Source organism: Cuculus canorus, chromosome 10, assembly GCF_017976375.1.
Source record: "Cuculus canorus isolate bCucCan1 chromosome 10, bCucCan1.pri, whole genome shotgun sequence".
In the NCBI taxonomy this organism is placed as follows: Eukaryota; Metazoa; Chordata; class Aves; order Cuculiformes; family Cuculidae; genus Cuculus; species Cuculus canorus.
In genome coordinates this window covers 19,089,688-19,106,417 of record NC_071410.1, presented here as the reverse complement: position 1 = coordinate 19,106,417, position 16,730 = coordinate 19,089,688, and the positions used below count along the sequence as shown (strand labels likewise).

General features: G+C 39.9%; 1 protein-coding gene across 2 annotated transcripts in view; it reads left to right on the top strand.

Moving 5' to 3' along the window:
* Nucleotides 1-16,730, top strand: part of TMEM164 (transmembrane protein 164) — a 38,207-nt gene that overhangs the window by 15,008 nt on the left and 6,469 nt on the right. For both annotated transcript variants that reach the window (XM_054075687.1, XM_009559839.2), the window contains 3 exons: nucleotides 242-308; nucleotides 6,985-7,063; nucleotides 16,507-16,607. In XM_054075687.1, coding sequence (XP_053931662.1) covers nucleotides 242-308; nucleotides 6,985-7,063; nucleotides 16,507-16,607 — 247 coding nt within the window. The remainder of the gene's footprint in view (nucleotides 1-241; nucleotides 309-6,984; nucleotides 7,064-16,506; nucleotides 16,608-16,730) is intronic.

Sequence of the window (16,730 nt, the reverse complement as noted above, 5' to 3'; positions counted from 1 at the left end):
AGAAATCCAAAGCTCATTATAGAAGGCAGTCCTACTTTAGGAAATTATTTAAGTGTGTATTTAAAATGTTTTTTGTCCTGTTTATTGCATTTAACAGTAACTTTATTCAAGTTCAAGCCAAAAGAGTGTTCTTAAATCCCTTGCTACCTCTACCTCTTGCTGAAGAGATACTATATAAAATGTGTGAAAAAATTACATTTTTATTTCCATCTGTGACGATAACACCACATCTCTTTCTAAGGTTGCAGATGCACATGCTGAACGGGGCCCTTTTGGCATTGCTGTTTCCTGTTGTTAATACACGCCTGGTGAGTGTACTGTGCTCTTCCTCTTCCTTTTTTGTTTATTCCTGAAAGATTTTCTTTGGAAAGGTGTTAGACCTTTGCTTTGTTTGGTCTTTTGAAGTTCATTTTACCAGGCTGTACAGGTCACTACAGTGAAGCCAAAATAATCAGTCTTGGATTTTGTTTGTGTTGATAAATCCATGTGGAAAGCTAACACTGCTGTGTTCTGAGTGTAGGAAAAACTTTCTTTATCAATTCCATCCTAGCCTTTAAATGGAAGGAAAACTTAATGACTTTGAAAGAGGCTCTCATAGGTGAGCGTTGTGGCCTATGGTCACAATTCAGTTTCAGGCTTTTCAGATTATATGTAAATGTAGGATTGTTCAGGCATGGAAAATGCCAGATGTGGCACCCCCTCCCTCCGAAGAATAGACAACGGGTTTCTTTTTTCCATCAGAGTTTTTCAAATCTGCTATAGAAGTCCTTTTGCCTGGACAAAAAATTAGCTTATTGGTGTCCCTAGTGAGATTCTTGAACCTATTGAGAGTTAATGGTAAGAAAGGTTATGCTGATTCTGAGCCATATGAAATATTTCTATGAATGATTTTTAAGAGCTATTATGCATGCATATGTAGGGGATGTGTGTGTACATGTGCAGGTATGCGTACGTGCTTGTTCATTTTTTGTCACTTGACTTATTTGCAAAAATCTGTTGTTGGAGTTCTTTATATGTCTGTTAGAATAGAATTCACTTAAATTTATATGCTTGCATGTGCTATATCCGTGTAGCAGGTAAATTAATTACTAAAATTGTTGAAGATTTCAGTTTCCATTACAACTCTTGTTAGTGGCTGTCTGTTTGCAAACCTGCATTGTCTTAATAAGATGAGGTATGAAAATGTGCATCTGTGTTGAACTTCATGGATGAAGTGCGATGTTGGTTGGGCGCACTTGTAGCTAGGAGATCTGAAGACTGACAGTTTTATTGTTGTCTTGTAAATGGTTTCTTTTTCTCCTTAAGACTATAAAATTTTGCACTAAGACAGAGTTTAGTTACTGGAGAGAGGACAATACATCTGTAGGCTTTTACACTTTAAAAATAATCTTCCATAAAGCATGACACATAGAAACACAGGAGGTTGGATCATGTGTTTCTCAAATTTCATGGATTTAGTACTGTAATAACCTCAGAGTTCTTTCAAGGTTTATATTTTCCTTCCTAATCTGGTAACTACAGATATTCTTTTCTATACTGTAATAGCTGATGCACAGTTTGCAATTATGTTTTATTAAAACTTCTAGGGGGGCATTAAATTAATAAAACAAGTGTTTTTCTCATGATAAGGAGATCTCCATGTATTTTGCACTTCAAACTATCTAGTTTGAAAGTAAATATAAACTTTAGCATAATAAAATTATTTCTCTGGGTAACCTTTTCAGGATGAAATGTTGAAATATTTAATAAATTGTGAGGTTGATTTTTCTCTACCATGGTCATAGATCTCATTCATATTAGAGCAGTGGTAATTTAAACAGGAAAGATACAGACTACTTATATAAAATTCTCCCCTTAATTAGGGATAGAGGAGCCAAAGGATAATGTCCAAGAGCAAATATTTTTGGAATAAATACAGCTTAGGATATTTTTGGCCTAACAGCTGCTTGCTAGGCTGTTCTCTTTTCACTGTTTCTCCTGGCACGAGATAATGTGGGTGATGTTTTATAGCACTGCTACTTTGACCCAAATTCTCTTGTGGTAGACACACATTCTGCTCTGCAACTGTCATTGTAGTTGTTTGCACTGACATTATCCTGAAAGCAATAAACATCTCTTAAAACCTAGTAGGAAGTTAGAAAAGTCACAATAATTTTTTTCTATGCTGTCTGATCTGGTTTGTAGTATCTAAGTGAAAAATTTCTTCTTCAGTCAAGAATTGTTGTGTCTGTGCCTCAACTTTTTAATTTCAATTTTATGCTATTTTAAGAGGTATATTTTAGTGTGTACACATTTCATACAAGAATTTTGTATGCTTAGTTATGCATGTAAACAGTTGTAATATGTAGCATGTGGCACAAAGAGCAGGAAAAATTGGGCACCTAACCCAGCTGTTACTGTAGAAGCGAGGAGGGAGATGCTGTCTGGGGCAGAGTTCTGAGGTCAGTGGGGACTGGAAAGCAGGAGACTATTTGCTCCCATTGAGAAATTGTACCAAAATGATGTATTGTCGTAAGCACTGAAATGCCTTGCTGTTACCTTTCATAGTGTGAAATACGAGTTATCTTTTTGCTCTGTATTTATATCACATGGAATACAGTGTTGGGTCCCGATAACCTAGCTATGCAGGGAAACTAGTTGAACTGCCACAAAGACTCCAAGTATTTGGAGACTGAATGGTTTTGTTTGAACTTTCCTATTGCATTAATCAAATTTTAAAGTAAAATCTTTCCACTGATTTAAAAGTGTTTTTTTTTTTTGCAAGCTGGTGCCCTGAAAATGTTGATTTAGATAAAGTAAAAAACAGGACATGTCCCAGAGGTGTTGGACTCGCTGTCTCTGCTCACACAGCTGAGATGGTACAGTTTTAATGTTCCAGAAGTTGCTCTATTCTATTATTAGAATTATTTGGCTTGAGAGGTACGCATTCTAAATCTGTTTTAGGAACAGAAACCTACTCTGGGCAGTACTTACAGTGCACTCAGTGTAGGACCTCTGATCATTGCCTGCTACGGTTCTGTTGGCTGTTAGAGTAATAATTCATTGCCCTGAATAGTTTGCCTGAAATGCGTGTTGCTACACAGCAAAATGGAATAGGTTATGGCAGCACATTATGTCATATCTAAGTTGGCTTAATCTAACTGGCACAAGGAGAAATAATGGAACCGTTCTGCATCAGGGCTCTTGAGAGTTTGTTTTGGTTGCCAGTAGGTGCTAAAGCCAAGGCTTCTCCATCTTTCATTTTCATGCACATAGCATTGATGTGAGTGTGTAAGTGAGGTCTAAAGTCACAGTGTTCTTTGCTAATGTAAATTCTTCTGCTGGTGGTGATAAGGAGTGCTCATATTATCCCTGAGGGAAGTGGACTAATATTATGTCTGAAATTCGTATTATTTACCTCATGTAATTCCTGTTTTCAGACTTCACTCTACAAATATTGGTTGTGTTCATTGCATCATTAATGTGAGCTGGTTTGTATAATCAAGTTGAGTGACCAGAAGACAGTGATGCCTTTTCATGAGACACAATAAACATCAAGTTTAGTGCTAGTCAAATACTCAAAACACTGATAAAAGTCAAAACAAATGCATTCAGTTGAGATCAGTAGTGCACTGAACAATGCCTTTTCCTGATATTCTCAGTGAGCATCATCCTCTGTAGGGATGGGCCAAGTACTGTGGCTTAATCCGAGTCAGCAGCTGAGCACCACCCAGCCGCTCGCTCCCTGCCCTGCGGTAGGATGGGAGAGAGAATCAGAAGGGGAAAAGTGAGAGAACTCGTAGACATTTGGATAGGTAAAGCAAAACCTGTGCATGCAAGCAAAGCAACACAAGGTATTCCTTCATCACTTCCTATCTGCTGGCAGGTGTTCAGCCGTCTCCAGAGAAGCAGGGCACTGTCACATAACGGTGACTTGGGAAGACAAATGCCATCACTCTGAACATTCTCCTTTCCTCCTCCTTCCCTCAGCTTTGTATATGAGCATGGCACCATGCGGTGTGGGATACCCCTTGGGTCAGTTGGTGTTGGCTGTCCTGGCTGTCTGCTGCCATCTCCTTGTGCACCCCCAGCCTCATTGCTGATGGGATGGGGTGAGGAACAGAATGGCCTTGGCTCTGTGTGAGGGCTGCTCAGTGATAACAGCAGCCTTGTGCTATCAGCACTGTTTCCAACACAAATCCAAAACACAGCCCTGTGCCAGCTACTCTGACAATTCAGCACACGAAGAATAATAATTCTTGTCAGAATTTGGGTGTATCGTCAATTGGAATTCTGAGCTGGATTCCCTGGAACTCAAAGACTAGTGAGAAGACAGTCTTATCTTGGTAACAAATATCTGATGATTCTGATTTCTGTGTGGCTGAAGAAAAATCCTATGAACATCATCAGTTTGTGAGGAGGGAAGTGAAATACTGCTCCTTAGAGTGGCTGCTAGATTTCCACAGTGCATCTGCCAGGGGAGGAGAAGTCTCTTGAAGCCTACGAAGAAAGTCCTCTTTGGAGATTGTTGGAATCTGGGTTTAAATATGTGTGGCCTTCACAGGTGCCAGTGGCCAAATATTATTAGAGGGACCAACTCAAAATATTGAATTTCTTTGTTCTGTGAGTAAACATTGCTTTGAGGTTTGGTTTTTTTGGGTTTTTTTTTGTTTTTTGTTTTTTTTTTAGTTTGTTTTTAAATTTCTCAGCCTTTACCACTTGCTGAAGTGCTTACTTGTTTTCAGAAAGAGGTTCTTCAAATCCTGGATTGATGGATGATCCCTTCTACCTTGTCTGCACTTGCAGTTTCTCTCTGCAGTACCTGTCTGCTATCTGTGAGCGAGTGTTTTATTGATAAAACAATTTAGAGACAAGACCTTTAGAGCTAGGTGAGTCAGTTGTTCGGCCTAACTTTATAGTTCATCTTTCATGTTTGTTCTTTTTCTGTTTATTGTAGCCTGGCAGTACAACTTGAGTGCTTGGTTGTGCAGAAATTCTGCTTTTGCAGCTCTACACTAGGAAATTCACTTGCATAATTTGCCAGGCTTCAGAACAAGCAATCTTTTATAGTGAAAAAAGATGTTTTGTTTTACAGAAAAAAATATTGTCAATGCTATTGCAGCAGAACAACTGTTACTCTGTTTTCAGAAGTACCCTGAGCGTTGTGTTTGTGTAGCTGACCCTCACGGCTCGGTGAGTGTAGAAGCCCTTATGAAAGCTCAGATACTAAATAGAGAATGCTCCTTGGCGGGAGTGAGTGCCTCACGTTGTCTTGTTTCTATCAGGAGCTATTGTGCCTGTTCCAGCTGGGAGAGGTACAGCTTTTTCTCCAGTTAGGAAAACTGCTTTAGCCTCTTGCAAATAATTTTGGTTCCCTCACATTGCCCTCTGTGCCTTTCAACAAGGGACAGGTTCATGAAAAGGTTCATGAAACCTCACAACTTCTGTGAAGTTCTTGCTTTTGCATACTATCTTGCTTGGGTTTATGTTTTGATACAGAATACTTGGAATAATATAACCCAGCAGATTGTAGGGAAGGCTTCTTTTTTTTTTTGGCTTAGTCTCTCAAGAGTTGGCTGAACATCTTGGAGGCTGCAATCAGGACACTGATGGTGTTTAGCTGGGGATGCCAGGGCTAGCAGAGCCCAGCTGTTGGGTTTAGATCACCATATTCATTACTAGCTGTTTATTGACTACTATTTGGGAAGAAAACCAAACTCTGTTCCAACCTCTCTTTACTTCTGTTGATGTAGAATTTTTTTTAGTGTTTCTGTTTCAGAGCTAGGACTTCAGTGTCTCAGAACAATAATAGAAAAGGAAGGTGCTTTTTCTTTTTTTCTTTTAAGCCATGATGGTAGGTCTTGCTTCTGGATTCACTTCAGTCTGTAGAATGATAGAGTGAATCTGCTTTGAACCAAACCTGATGGCTTTGTGTTATTCCTGTGAGATTTCATACTTGTGTGGTAGTATTGTCCATTTTTCACTTCTGAAAAATAGTGGAAAAGTATGTCTTTTCAGCTTTGTAAGTAAGCTGCAATTGAATTCTGAATTTTGAATTTGAATCTTCTGTACTACTGTTCAGCTTTAAATGTATTGCTTTAGTTTAACAAATAGATGCAGGCTGAGGCATATGCAGATGGGAATAATTTTCAAATACAGTGCATCACCTTTTCTGACTAACAAAGAGATAAAATTAGTTGGGTCTGGATTAAGGGGCTCAAATTAAACTCAGAGTTGTGGTTCAAGTTATTTTGAGCACAATATTATTTTAGCACAGTCTGTCTGACCTCATACAAATTACTGATTTACAGTTTCCCAAAAGTTGTCAGCAAGTGAGAAACACCTGATTTACTACTAACCGGTACCTTGTTTACATACATCCTTCCACAGCTTCCCTTTAAGACCAATAAAACATAAAGTAGAATATAAAATAACCAATATTTAGTGAAGCTTAGCAGTTTCACACGTGCATGTAGATTGCTATAAATTAGATCTTTTGCTTTTTGCACAGGTCTCCTCAGTAATTACCTTTATATATTTATTTATATATACAATTTTATAAATAGAAGACCTCATTGTTAGATTTCTTCTACTCACAAGTTAGCAATTTTCTTTCTAGATAGTCTGTACACACCCCATATGATAGTAGTTTCTGGTTTGATTACTTTAGGGTTTTGCGTTGCTATTGGTAATTCATGCTAACTAAGAAAGGGAAAAGACCAATCTTATGTTATTCCTTCTTTGTTGTGCTTCTGGCTAGTTTTGACAAATTGCTTGAAGTGCTGCATTGCATTTATGGTAAGGGGAATGGAATGGATACAGTTGGCTTTGTTTTCCAAGCACTGACCATTAACGTCATCTCTCTGTTAGCATGTAATGATAGATGATAAAATAACTGAACTGAAGCGGTTGTCATGGGTCGTAAGGAGAACAGTTCCTTGTAACTCAGTTGTTAGTGAAGAAAAAACATTTAAAATATTTACAAATATTTTCCTTATTCCACAGCTTCCATTTGAAATGGAAATATATTACATCCAGCATGTGATGCTTTATGTCGTGCCCATCTATCTGCTGCGGAAAGGAGGTAAGTTGGCAACTTACTCTGTCCATATTGAATTGGGCCAACACAATGAAAAAGCTGTGCTTGATGGTTATCACAGGTGTTACTCTTGCTATTTTTTTACCAGTTTTCTCTGTATTGTTACTTGGGTTACACTGGAGTTGTAACACAAGTAATAAAGACTTGTGTCAGGCCCCGAAATTGGAATTTAAAAATGTGGCTATCAGGAATGCATTGGCATAGTGTGCACTGCCTTATTCAGTAGCATCTCTGCCATCTTGCAGCGTTCTAAGTTGTTGTTGGGATGTATTTTCAAGACTTTTGCCTTCTTGAATATCTCAAGTACTACTGCAACTTGAAATGAACTGGCAAAAAAATTATTATTTGCATCATTACGTAAATATTAGTCAACTAGTTAGATAAATTATGAAGTTCTCATGAAATGTAGTGAGTCACATTAGTGGAATGAAGTCACTCACTTGTTTTCTCTCCTAACAGGGTTGCTATCTTGCACTCGCTTATACCATAGTAATTCAGTGAGAGTGGGGATCCAGAATTGCTTTGCTGGCCAGTGACTTCTCCGATTGTTGCTGCTGAGAAGGAATGCAGCCCGTGCTCCTCTGGTGCGGTGCTCTGCTCCCCTCTAGCGTTGATGTGTCTCCAGTTCCATGCTCTAGTAGAGCTGCCTTGTCCCTTCCAGGAAATAAAAGGTCATGGTATATGGACCACGTGTTCTGTAGCCATTAAGGAAGACCTCAGGGACTGACAGACTGAGAGAGTTGGGGTTGTTCAGCCTGGAGAAGACTTTGAGGAGACCTCATAGTGACCTTCCAGTACCTGAAAGGCCTACGTGAAAGCTGGGAAGGGACTGTTTACAAAGGCTTGTAGTGATAGGACGAGGGGCTATGGGTATAAACTGGAGAGGGGCAGATTTAGACTGGACATAAGGAGGAATTTCTTCACAATGAGAGTGGTGAGGCCCTGGCCCAGGTTGCCCAGGGAAGCTGTGGCTGCCCCATCCCCAGAAAGTGTCCAAGGCCAGGTTGGATGGGCCTTGGGCAGCCTGAGCCAGTCAGTGGGAGGTGTCCCTGCCTGTGGCAGGTGGGTTGGAACTGGATGATCTTTAAGGTCCCTTCCAACCCAAACTATTCTATGATTCTATGATGTGCTGTCAAGCAACAGAATATGCACTTTAGTAAATGCTCAGAACAAGCATAGTGTAGTAGCTGGTGGCAATGACAAACCAAGTTCTTGTAATGTCATTAAATCACTACTTTTGGTGGTCTGAAGTTCCCATATAACATCATTTTAAGACATATTTCTTTTACTTTAAAGTTTGGCCTTGGATGACACTTGACATGTTCCTTGGTTGGTTGGGTTGCAGGTTTGTTTGTTTTGAAGGAAAGGTTCTCTGGGTTCTTTACCTGTATTCTGGCTTGGGGGGAACTGTATCTGCAGTTTGAAGGGCTTTGTGTTGTGCAGTTGTCACCGCTTGCACAGTCTGCCGATTGCCTTTATGAGTTTACAGGTATTTGCTGCCATCTAATGTTGATGTGATAGCAGTGAAACTTCTGGAAGAATGTTATTGCTAAATGTATTCATTGGCATTGCCCTAGGCTGTGTAGCTAAGAACTGCTCAATTCCTTGTGTAGTTGACTACTGGTCGCCTGACAAACCATACTATCTCCTTACCAAAACCCCCATGGATTTCTGTAGCGGTTATGGCTAGTGCCACAGGAGACCTCATGGATGGGTTTTGATAGGAAAATTACTCAGCCTAAAAACTTGGGTTAATATTTTATTTCACTAGCACCTTTGTTTGAAGTCCTTTCTAAGTGGATCACATCCTAACTATATCTAGTTTATCCTAACTATATCTTGTGAAAATTGCTTTTTCATCACTGACGTTGATCAGCATGCAGCTTTATTTCTGTATTTTAAATTTCCATCAGTGAATCTATAGATTATGATTGGGAGAAGTGATTGAAGGGCAGTAAAACTGGAAAAAAAATGGAAAAAAAAATGGAAAAATATACTGCTTCAGTGTTATTTGGAATACGAGCATGTTACTGATGGCCTTAATATTATGATTGAGTTCCTACTAACATTTCTCAAACGAGGGCTGAGCAGAGTGCCTTTGAGGTGCATTCTATACAGACCTACTAGTCCAAGTTTGTTGACAAGCTAATCGAGTATCGTGCCAGTCATGCATGCACATTTAATTACCTGTTAAAGTTAATTACCTGGGTGACAGTAAGCAAGGCTGTAATAATTTATTTTCTTTCTCTCCCTGCTGTTCATTAGTGGTGCAGACAGGTCATGTTGCACTGGCAGTATCACCTTCACGTCCCCTGCTATGTAAGTGTGGGGGCTTTACCTTGCTTAGGATCAAGTTACTGAGAGAGCTGTTTGGAACTCCAGATTCAGTGTTGCACAATGAAGCTCAAGGATGTATTCCCACTTGGGGATTGAGACCTCTTCCTCTTCATTTTCCCTCCCCTCTGAACTGAGTGAATATAAACTTCCGTCCTTCCCTTGTTAATGCCTGTATATATGCACATGCATGCCAGGCGAGGCAGAATAAATGCTTATGCACTGTTGCTCAAGTCTTTCTTGGCCACAGGAAGAGGTGCTCGTGCAAAATAGATGTAGTGCAGATACAACAGGCCAGCATAGAAGATTCCTAACTCAAGGCAGTTCTTACATGAAGTATTTCTGCAGCTGGCAACTTTTTTTGCTGAATTGTATCACCTGTGAACCCTGCCAAAAATTATAGTGTACATCTGGGCAGGACACAGCACTCCTGAAAGAGCTGGATAGGCTGAGCCAGATCTGTGGGTCACTGTTCTCTCTTATCTTTAGGAGGTGGGACCCCTGCTTCCCTGTCAAAAAGATGTGAATGCTTGTGTAGCTTCTGGATTGTGTACTGTTTCATCAGATGAGCGCTAAAATGGGCCAAAGGGAGGTGCAATGAATAAATGGTCAAGGTGGAAGGGAGAAGATGGGAGCCATAGCAGCACAGATCTAGGAATTCCTTTAACTGCTTTGTTCTGCAACTAAGCTGGTCTTGTGAAGCACAGGAGGATGCTGAGATATGTATATAGATTGCTGGTAGGAGGCTTATGGAGATGACAGCTGAGGGATTGTAATGTCTCAAACAGCAACAGTGCATTAACCTGAGCTTCGAAGATCAAGGTGTTAGAGACCCTCAGTGGTGTTCAGGACAGCTCAGGTTTTCTAACTGTATACTGTTAACATAATGGGGGGGAAAAAATCCAGTTTGCACTGCATCAGTTTAGAGATTCACAGGTCTCGACTGTCTTGGTTTGTAAGCTAGTTTGGTCAGATTTTTGGATGGGTTTGACAAGATTAGATGTGCAGCTTATTTTAGAGCTTCAAACCATATTGAAGTTTAATCAAAGTGCAATTGTTATTTCATGAGTACTGTAAGCAAATGATAACATACCACATGAGTTTGAAATAAGGGTTAATTTATAGCAGTGGAGTTCAGGACATGATCTTTCTTGTGATTTGAGATCCCCAGCATTATTTAGTTGGCTTAGTAACCTAATGAAGTAGAAAAAAAATGTTGGTGTTGATTTTTTAATTTTTTTTTTAAGGATTTTGTCACTTTAAGGAGCAGTGACATGAACAGCAGTTCCTGAAGTTCCAGGGTATCACATAGGCTTAATCAGAGGCCTTTATCTCAGTGCCATGGAAGGGTTGCGTGGTTCTGATGTGCTAACCTGCAGGAGGGCAGATGGTCTGCGGCAGCCACTCTGCCAAAAGGGCTACACAAATTCTCTAAAGTCACTGTTCAAATGCAGGTTGCCCAGACTGTGGAGAGGGTGATTTGATTTGGTTGTGTTTTGGGAGGGGGAGGGCAGGGGAAATCTTCTTTTGGAGGCAAAACTAACAGTAATGGCCTTGCAAATTCTGGACAGTCCTGTAGTCTGGCCTCCGGTATTTTAAGAGTTGATTCACTGCTGTACAGCTCTGCGCAATTGGACAGACACACATCTTCAACAATGAAGTAGGTCAGTTGTTTGCGGGGAGTAAAGTCAGAATTTTAAGCTTATTAAGCGAGTGGTTTCACTCAAGTCATAAAGCCCTTTATTTCATCTAAGTGTCTTCCAAAGTGGCATCAGAAGAGATGTTCTATGGCATTGTCAGTCAGTAGAAGCTGATGATGGCTTTTTTTCTTTTCCCCTCTCACGGAGCCTGCCTGTCATGCTTCAGAAGATGGGCAGCAGCAGCTCTGCATAGCCAGCTCTCTTAAGGGCAGTGCTGGGTTTCTTACCTAATGAGAGGCCGGGCTGAGTTGTGAGATATAGAACACAGATACCAAGTACAGACGGAAGGATCATTTTTCCTGTGTCTGTAAACTAGGAAAGCACAATTAAAGCAATTGGGGATCTAAACTTGTGCTTTCCATTGGCTGTTAGTAATTGCTGGTGAGAGTGAGGGATTGCCGTATTTCAGGACACTTCTAGCTCTTGTACCTTTTCTCAGCCACTTACCCATAGCAGTATCTTTCCTTAGCTTTTAAATGGAGTTATAAAGCAGCCTTTATTATATACTTTAGTAGTAATCAAGGAAAAATAATCATTATATATTTGTATATTTAGGTGGTCCTAAATCTAATTTATCTCCATCCTAATTGAAATACTTGATAAAATGCAGTACAACTCTTTCACTGAAACTCTTAGTTACTTGGACACCTATTAACTCTTCCGTATTATTCTCCTACTCTCCTGCTGGCACCTTCTATGTACCCATCCCAGCTTTTCTCTACCTCCTGAATCCCATGTATTAGAGGTGAATGCCTGGTTTGCTGCCCAGCTGTGCTTGTCCTGTGGGACTGTTCTGCAGCCAGAGGTGTGTGCTGTGGCTCTGGCTGCAGGCTCATGCTGCAATCCCTTGTGCAGCTTGACTGATTCAATAATCTTTTTTGATTTAAGAGAGCTGGAGAGGAGGAGGAGGGGACATGTCTCTGTTGCGTGAATCTGAGATTTGTGCCTTTGGAACTATGGTGGCTGATTATGGAACATTTAAAATGAAATAAGGGAGTTAATATAGCATTCACTGAGCGGGCCCGAGGTCTGTTAAAAGACCCCTCTCTCTCTCTAGGAGACAGAGGTTTAGAAGGGTATGTTCTGGAAGAACAGCTACGGTGAGAAGGGAATGCTGCTTCTTTATGGAATATAAAAACTGGTTCCTGAGAGGAGCAGGTAATACAAGATCCCTGTCTGAGCTTATTCTGGTGAGAGTAGCTGACACTGAGAGATCTCCTGGCATAAGGTTGTGTTTTGAAATCTACACATGGATTCAGAACAGCTGTAGAAGAAAGAGTGGATTTCAGGCTCATCCTCTTGAGAATGTTTTCCCCTGGAGAGGAAATCTGGTCTCTAGGCTAGCTCAGTAGGCCACATTACTGGAATGAACTCTTTGATCAAGGGAAATAAAATGGAAATAAACTTGCTTTTACGTTTTTATAAGCTTGAAAATGAAAAAATTGCTCTGAGTTTCGAATTAAGCAGGTCTGTCTGTACTCCATTGAAGGAGAGTGTGCTGGGCTGGAAGACTGGTGAAGCTCTATCAAAATCTAGTGGGAATGAAAGCAAGACATTAATTAGGAAAAAGACATTATTTTAACATCCTACTAAATTAAAAAGTTGCACTGTATTTGTGTTCTAATTCAAACAGAGGAGTAATTTTCTTCTGCGTTATGTTTTCACAGAAATAAAAATGAATTTTTACAAGCTTGTGTTTTGAGAACTTTAAATAAAAATGATAGATCACAAGAACACTGGAGCTAGCACAGTGAGGGAAGGAAGCAGTAGAGAAGAAATTGAGTCTCTTTGTTGATAGTTAGATTTTTTAGACCCATGTTTCCATTTCCTAGATGGCAAAATTAACCACTTGGTATGTTCAAGGTCAACAAATTCTTGTTGCAGAAGCAGATGATGAACCCTAAACTCTTCAATATGTATGAAATCAATCTTATCCATGCTAATGAAATAACGAAGTTTAATTTAACTGAAATACCCGGTGCCATGCTATTTCAGCACAAGAGCAAATATGCAGCCTACTTGGATGACCCTGGTTTGGAACAGCCTCAGCTGTCTGGGGCACGAGCGTTTTTGAGAATGAGGTTAGTGCGGGACTGGCAGTTGGATTAAGTTTCTGAAAGTGCTTAACATATGAGAATTGTCTGTGATCCTTGGTGAATGGAGAGTGGAACTCACTGCTACCCATTGAAATTGGTTTCCTGTGTAAGCAGCAAGTAGCTTTGGCCGAAGCCAACACAGGCCATTCAAACAGCCACTCAGCTGGGTCTCAGCTTTCCTGTTTGTGTGTTTCTGTTAACAGGCTGTGCTCTACACAAAACTGTTCCATTCAGTAGTCATCAGTTGAGTAGCAGAACTGTAGAGAAATAGAATCTATAGTGGTTATTCATCTGCTGAGAAATGTACAGAAAATATCTCAGGTATGAATTGAAAATTACTTTCCCAAAGCACATGTGGGAATCCAGAGCACTCTGAAATGTTTTCCTGGGGAAGTCATTGTTTCCTTTCTGTCCCTTGATGTCCAAATAATGAAAATCACACTTATTTTTCAGGATTGCGAAGTCTAGCAAGGAGGGATTATTCTATTATATAGTGAGATAAAAAAATCTAAGGGTCGCTAATGTATTTTTTTAAGCTTAGACACAGTGGGAGGATGTAGCAGTGTGAAATTCTCTGCTGGAGGAACCTGAAAAGCTCTCCTGAGTGATAACTGGAACATGATTCCCTGACTAGATTGAGAGCTAGGCATGAGCTTAAAATGGGTTCGAGCCAAATTATGCCGCTGATCTGTTTTGTCATCTTGTGCAGTTTCCTTAGTCTTCTAATGACTGCTTTCTCCCTCCAGTCTTGTTTCATAGCTGGTTCACTGGTCTATTTTAGTGTTTATATACTACCTGCACTGCATGTCCCCAGGTACCAAAGTCTCTGGATTCTGGCTTTGTTGAGCGTTTCCCTCATTCAACTACTCCTATCTGTCCTCCGGCTTTGTCGAATGCTTTTGAAATGACACAGGCAACTGCCAGCTGGGTGAGCTCACGTAAACCCACATTTGGTATAGTGCTACTCGGTTGGTTCCTGGGAGCCGTGTCAGATACTGTATTTCATTATTTTGTATTTTGCATCTCGGTTAAACATGCATCTAAACCTCCAAAGACAGTACAAAAGAAACTTTGCAAGTCAAACAATGTTTTCTTTACTCTGCAGCTGAGGAGGGAGCACAGAGAGTTTCTCTACAGCTTAACCAGATCATTTAAAGTCAGTGCAACCAAAAATAGAGCCATGGTCTCCTCAACTCTGACACCAAGGCTAGCTGCTTGTCTTGCTCTGTCACGAAAATCCACATTCAAGGTGGTACCGTGTATCGGATGTTTTCAGGCAGTGGAGTTGAAGGAGTGTCATCGCTATTTCAGTAAAGTCTCCTGTATTGTTTTCTAAAGAGGATGTCAGGTCTTGGATCACACTTGCCGAGTATCTTTGAAGAATGGGACTGTTGTGCATTTTTTTCCCTTTACCTGTAGAACAGTCCCCTTAAAGGCAGTCCTGTAGAGCTCACTTCTGCCTGTGGGTTTTGCTACTCAATTCAGACACTTCTGACCTTCACCTAACCACTGGATAAGAAATCTTTATAAGCTGCCTTATGCTTCTCTGTTCATATTTATCATGGTTGCATCAAGTCACAGCTTGCTTACTAAAACATAGTGTGTGGATGTATCTCGGGTAATTATATGAATATTGCTGCTTGTTGAAGTCACGGTGAGTGATAGATGGGGTGTGTGTGTGCTGCTGTCATTCAAGCATTCAGCCAACTCCTTATACTCTGTTGACTAGAAACAGAGGAGCTGTGTTATTTTGAGTGGACAATGAATAGATGTGCAGTTTTAGACATAAAGTATATGTAATTTTGAATTTGTAATACTTATAAAATGATATTTATATTAGGTTATTTCAGGTAGCTACTGCAAAGTCAATGATGGCTACTAACTATGGAAGAAAACTATGCGGAAAAGAATTGTTAAAGGGCAACAGATTGAGAAAGCAGTCCTTGAAGGATTTTAAATTTGAGACAGGATATACCATTATGTGGTAGTGTGGTGAAGCAAGTAACAGCAGTAATTCCCATTTATCTATGTATGATACCATGCAGAGGCGTGCTCATACAGCTTTAGTCTGGTGAGATCTGTTAAGGCAAGCTACACGTGTGAGTTCCCAGTAGCCTTGTACAGTATCTGCTTAAGTCTATTGAATCTTCCTGGCAATTACTGTGTGTGCTAGCTAGCAAAGGCTGATATGAATATTGCACTCTGTGCTATGTGCTATTTTCTCGGTACTGGGTACATATTCCGATGTTTAATAATATCTAATGCATCAGAGAGCAGACAAAGGCAGGTAAAAAGCGCCAATGTATTTTTATAATCATCTCAAACTGCAACTTCTTTTAGCAGCTGAGCAACACGACATTGTGCATCTTTCTTTTGCGTCCCTAGGTTAAGTTATTAAAATGGTAGGGAAAATAATATTTTTCCCTACAGAACTTTATAAACTGTTTTTGTCCTCCTCATGACGTTTGAATATCTAATTCCAAAAATAGGTCTGTATATAAGGCTGCTTCTTTTAAATCTGATTTCATCAGTATATTCTAGATCACATGCCCTTGTGTTTTGTCAGTAAATTGACAAAACCTAGTTTCTGGAGGAGAGAAGAAGGTGAACCCAGGAATAATGTTATCTGCCATGTCATTTGAAGGGAAAAAAAATGTACAGTATCTGTGATATCTACTAATTATAGTTTTTTTGGTAGTGTCTGTCTGAAAATATCTTCATGGCTGTTTTCATTTATTAAAAGCACGATCTCTCATTAATGGATTGACAGCTTTATACAGTAGCTCTGTTCCTGGGCGTTATTGGTGCAAGCTACTTTTTATTAGTTGTTCAACAGCCATAAAATTAGGATGTGGGAATCAGGCGATGCTCTAATATTTGCCGTGCAGGAGCTGCGACTACCTAGGGTAGCTCAGTGCTTGCTGAAGTCACAGCCCCTGTAAGAAGCAAGTATAAATAACCTGATTTTTGAAGATTCGTTGTATGCTGTTACTGTATTTTAAAATAATTTAGTAGCTGTGTGGTAGAAGGAAGAATGAATAAGGTAAAAACCACTGGTGGTGTTGAAAAACGGGCAAGTTTGATGAGGTAACATACTGTACATTTAACTGCCGGAGCAGAAGGAGGATGCTCTAGGTAAGAAAGAAGGGTCTTGAATATTAATTACTGTGATGGTATTGAGTAGGTTATCAGCTAAAGCCAGATACCCTAACATCCACCGAGGAGAAGAGAGATTATTCATAGTGTTTGATGGACACAGCAATTCAGCCGAATACTAATGTATTCCTTTCTTTTCAAGGTATCTACACTCCAGAACCACTCTGCAATTTCTGGTGGGCTCTTTTATCCACGGGGTTTATGTTTGTATATCATTTTAGCATCTTGCAGATTCTGGGATTGGTAAGTAAATGCAGGTTAATAAATGGATAGCTTGCAAGTACATTCAAAGTGAAAAAATGGTTAGTTTTTCAGTGTCCAGGTGTATATGGATAAGACTATTTGCATGCAAATTTTGAATTGCTT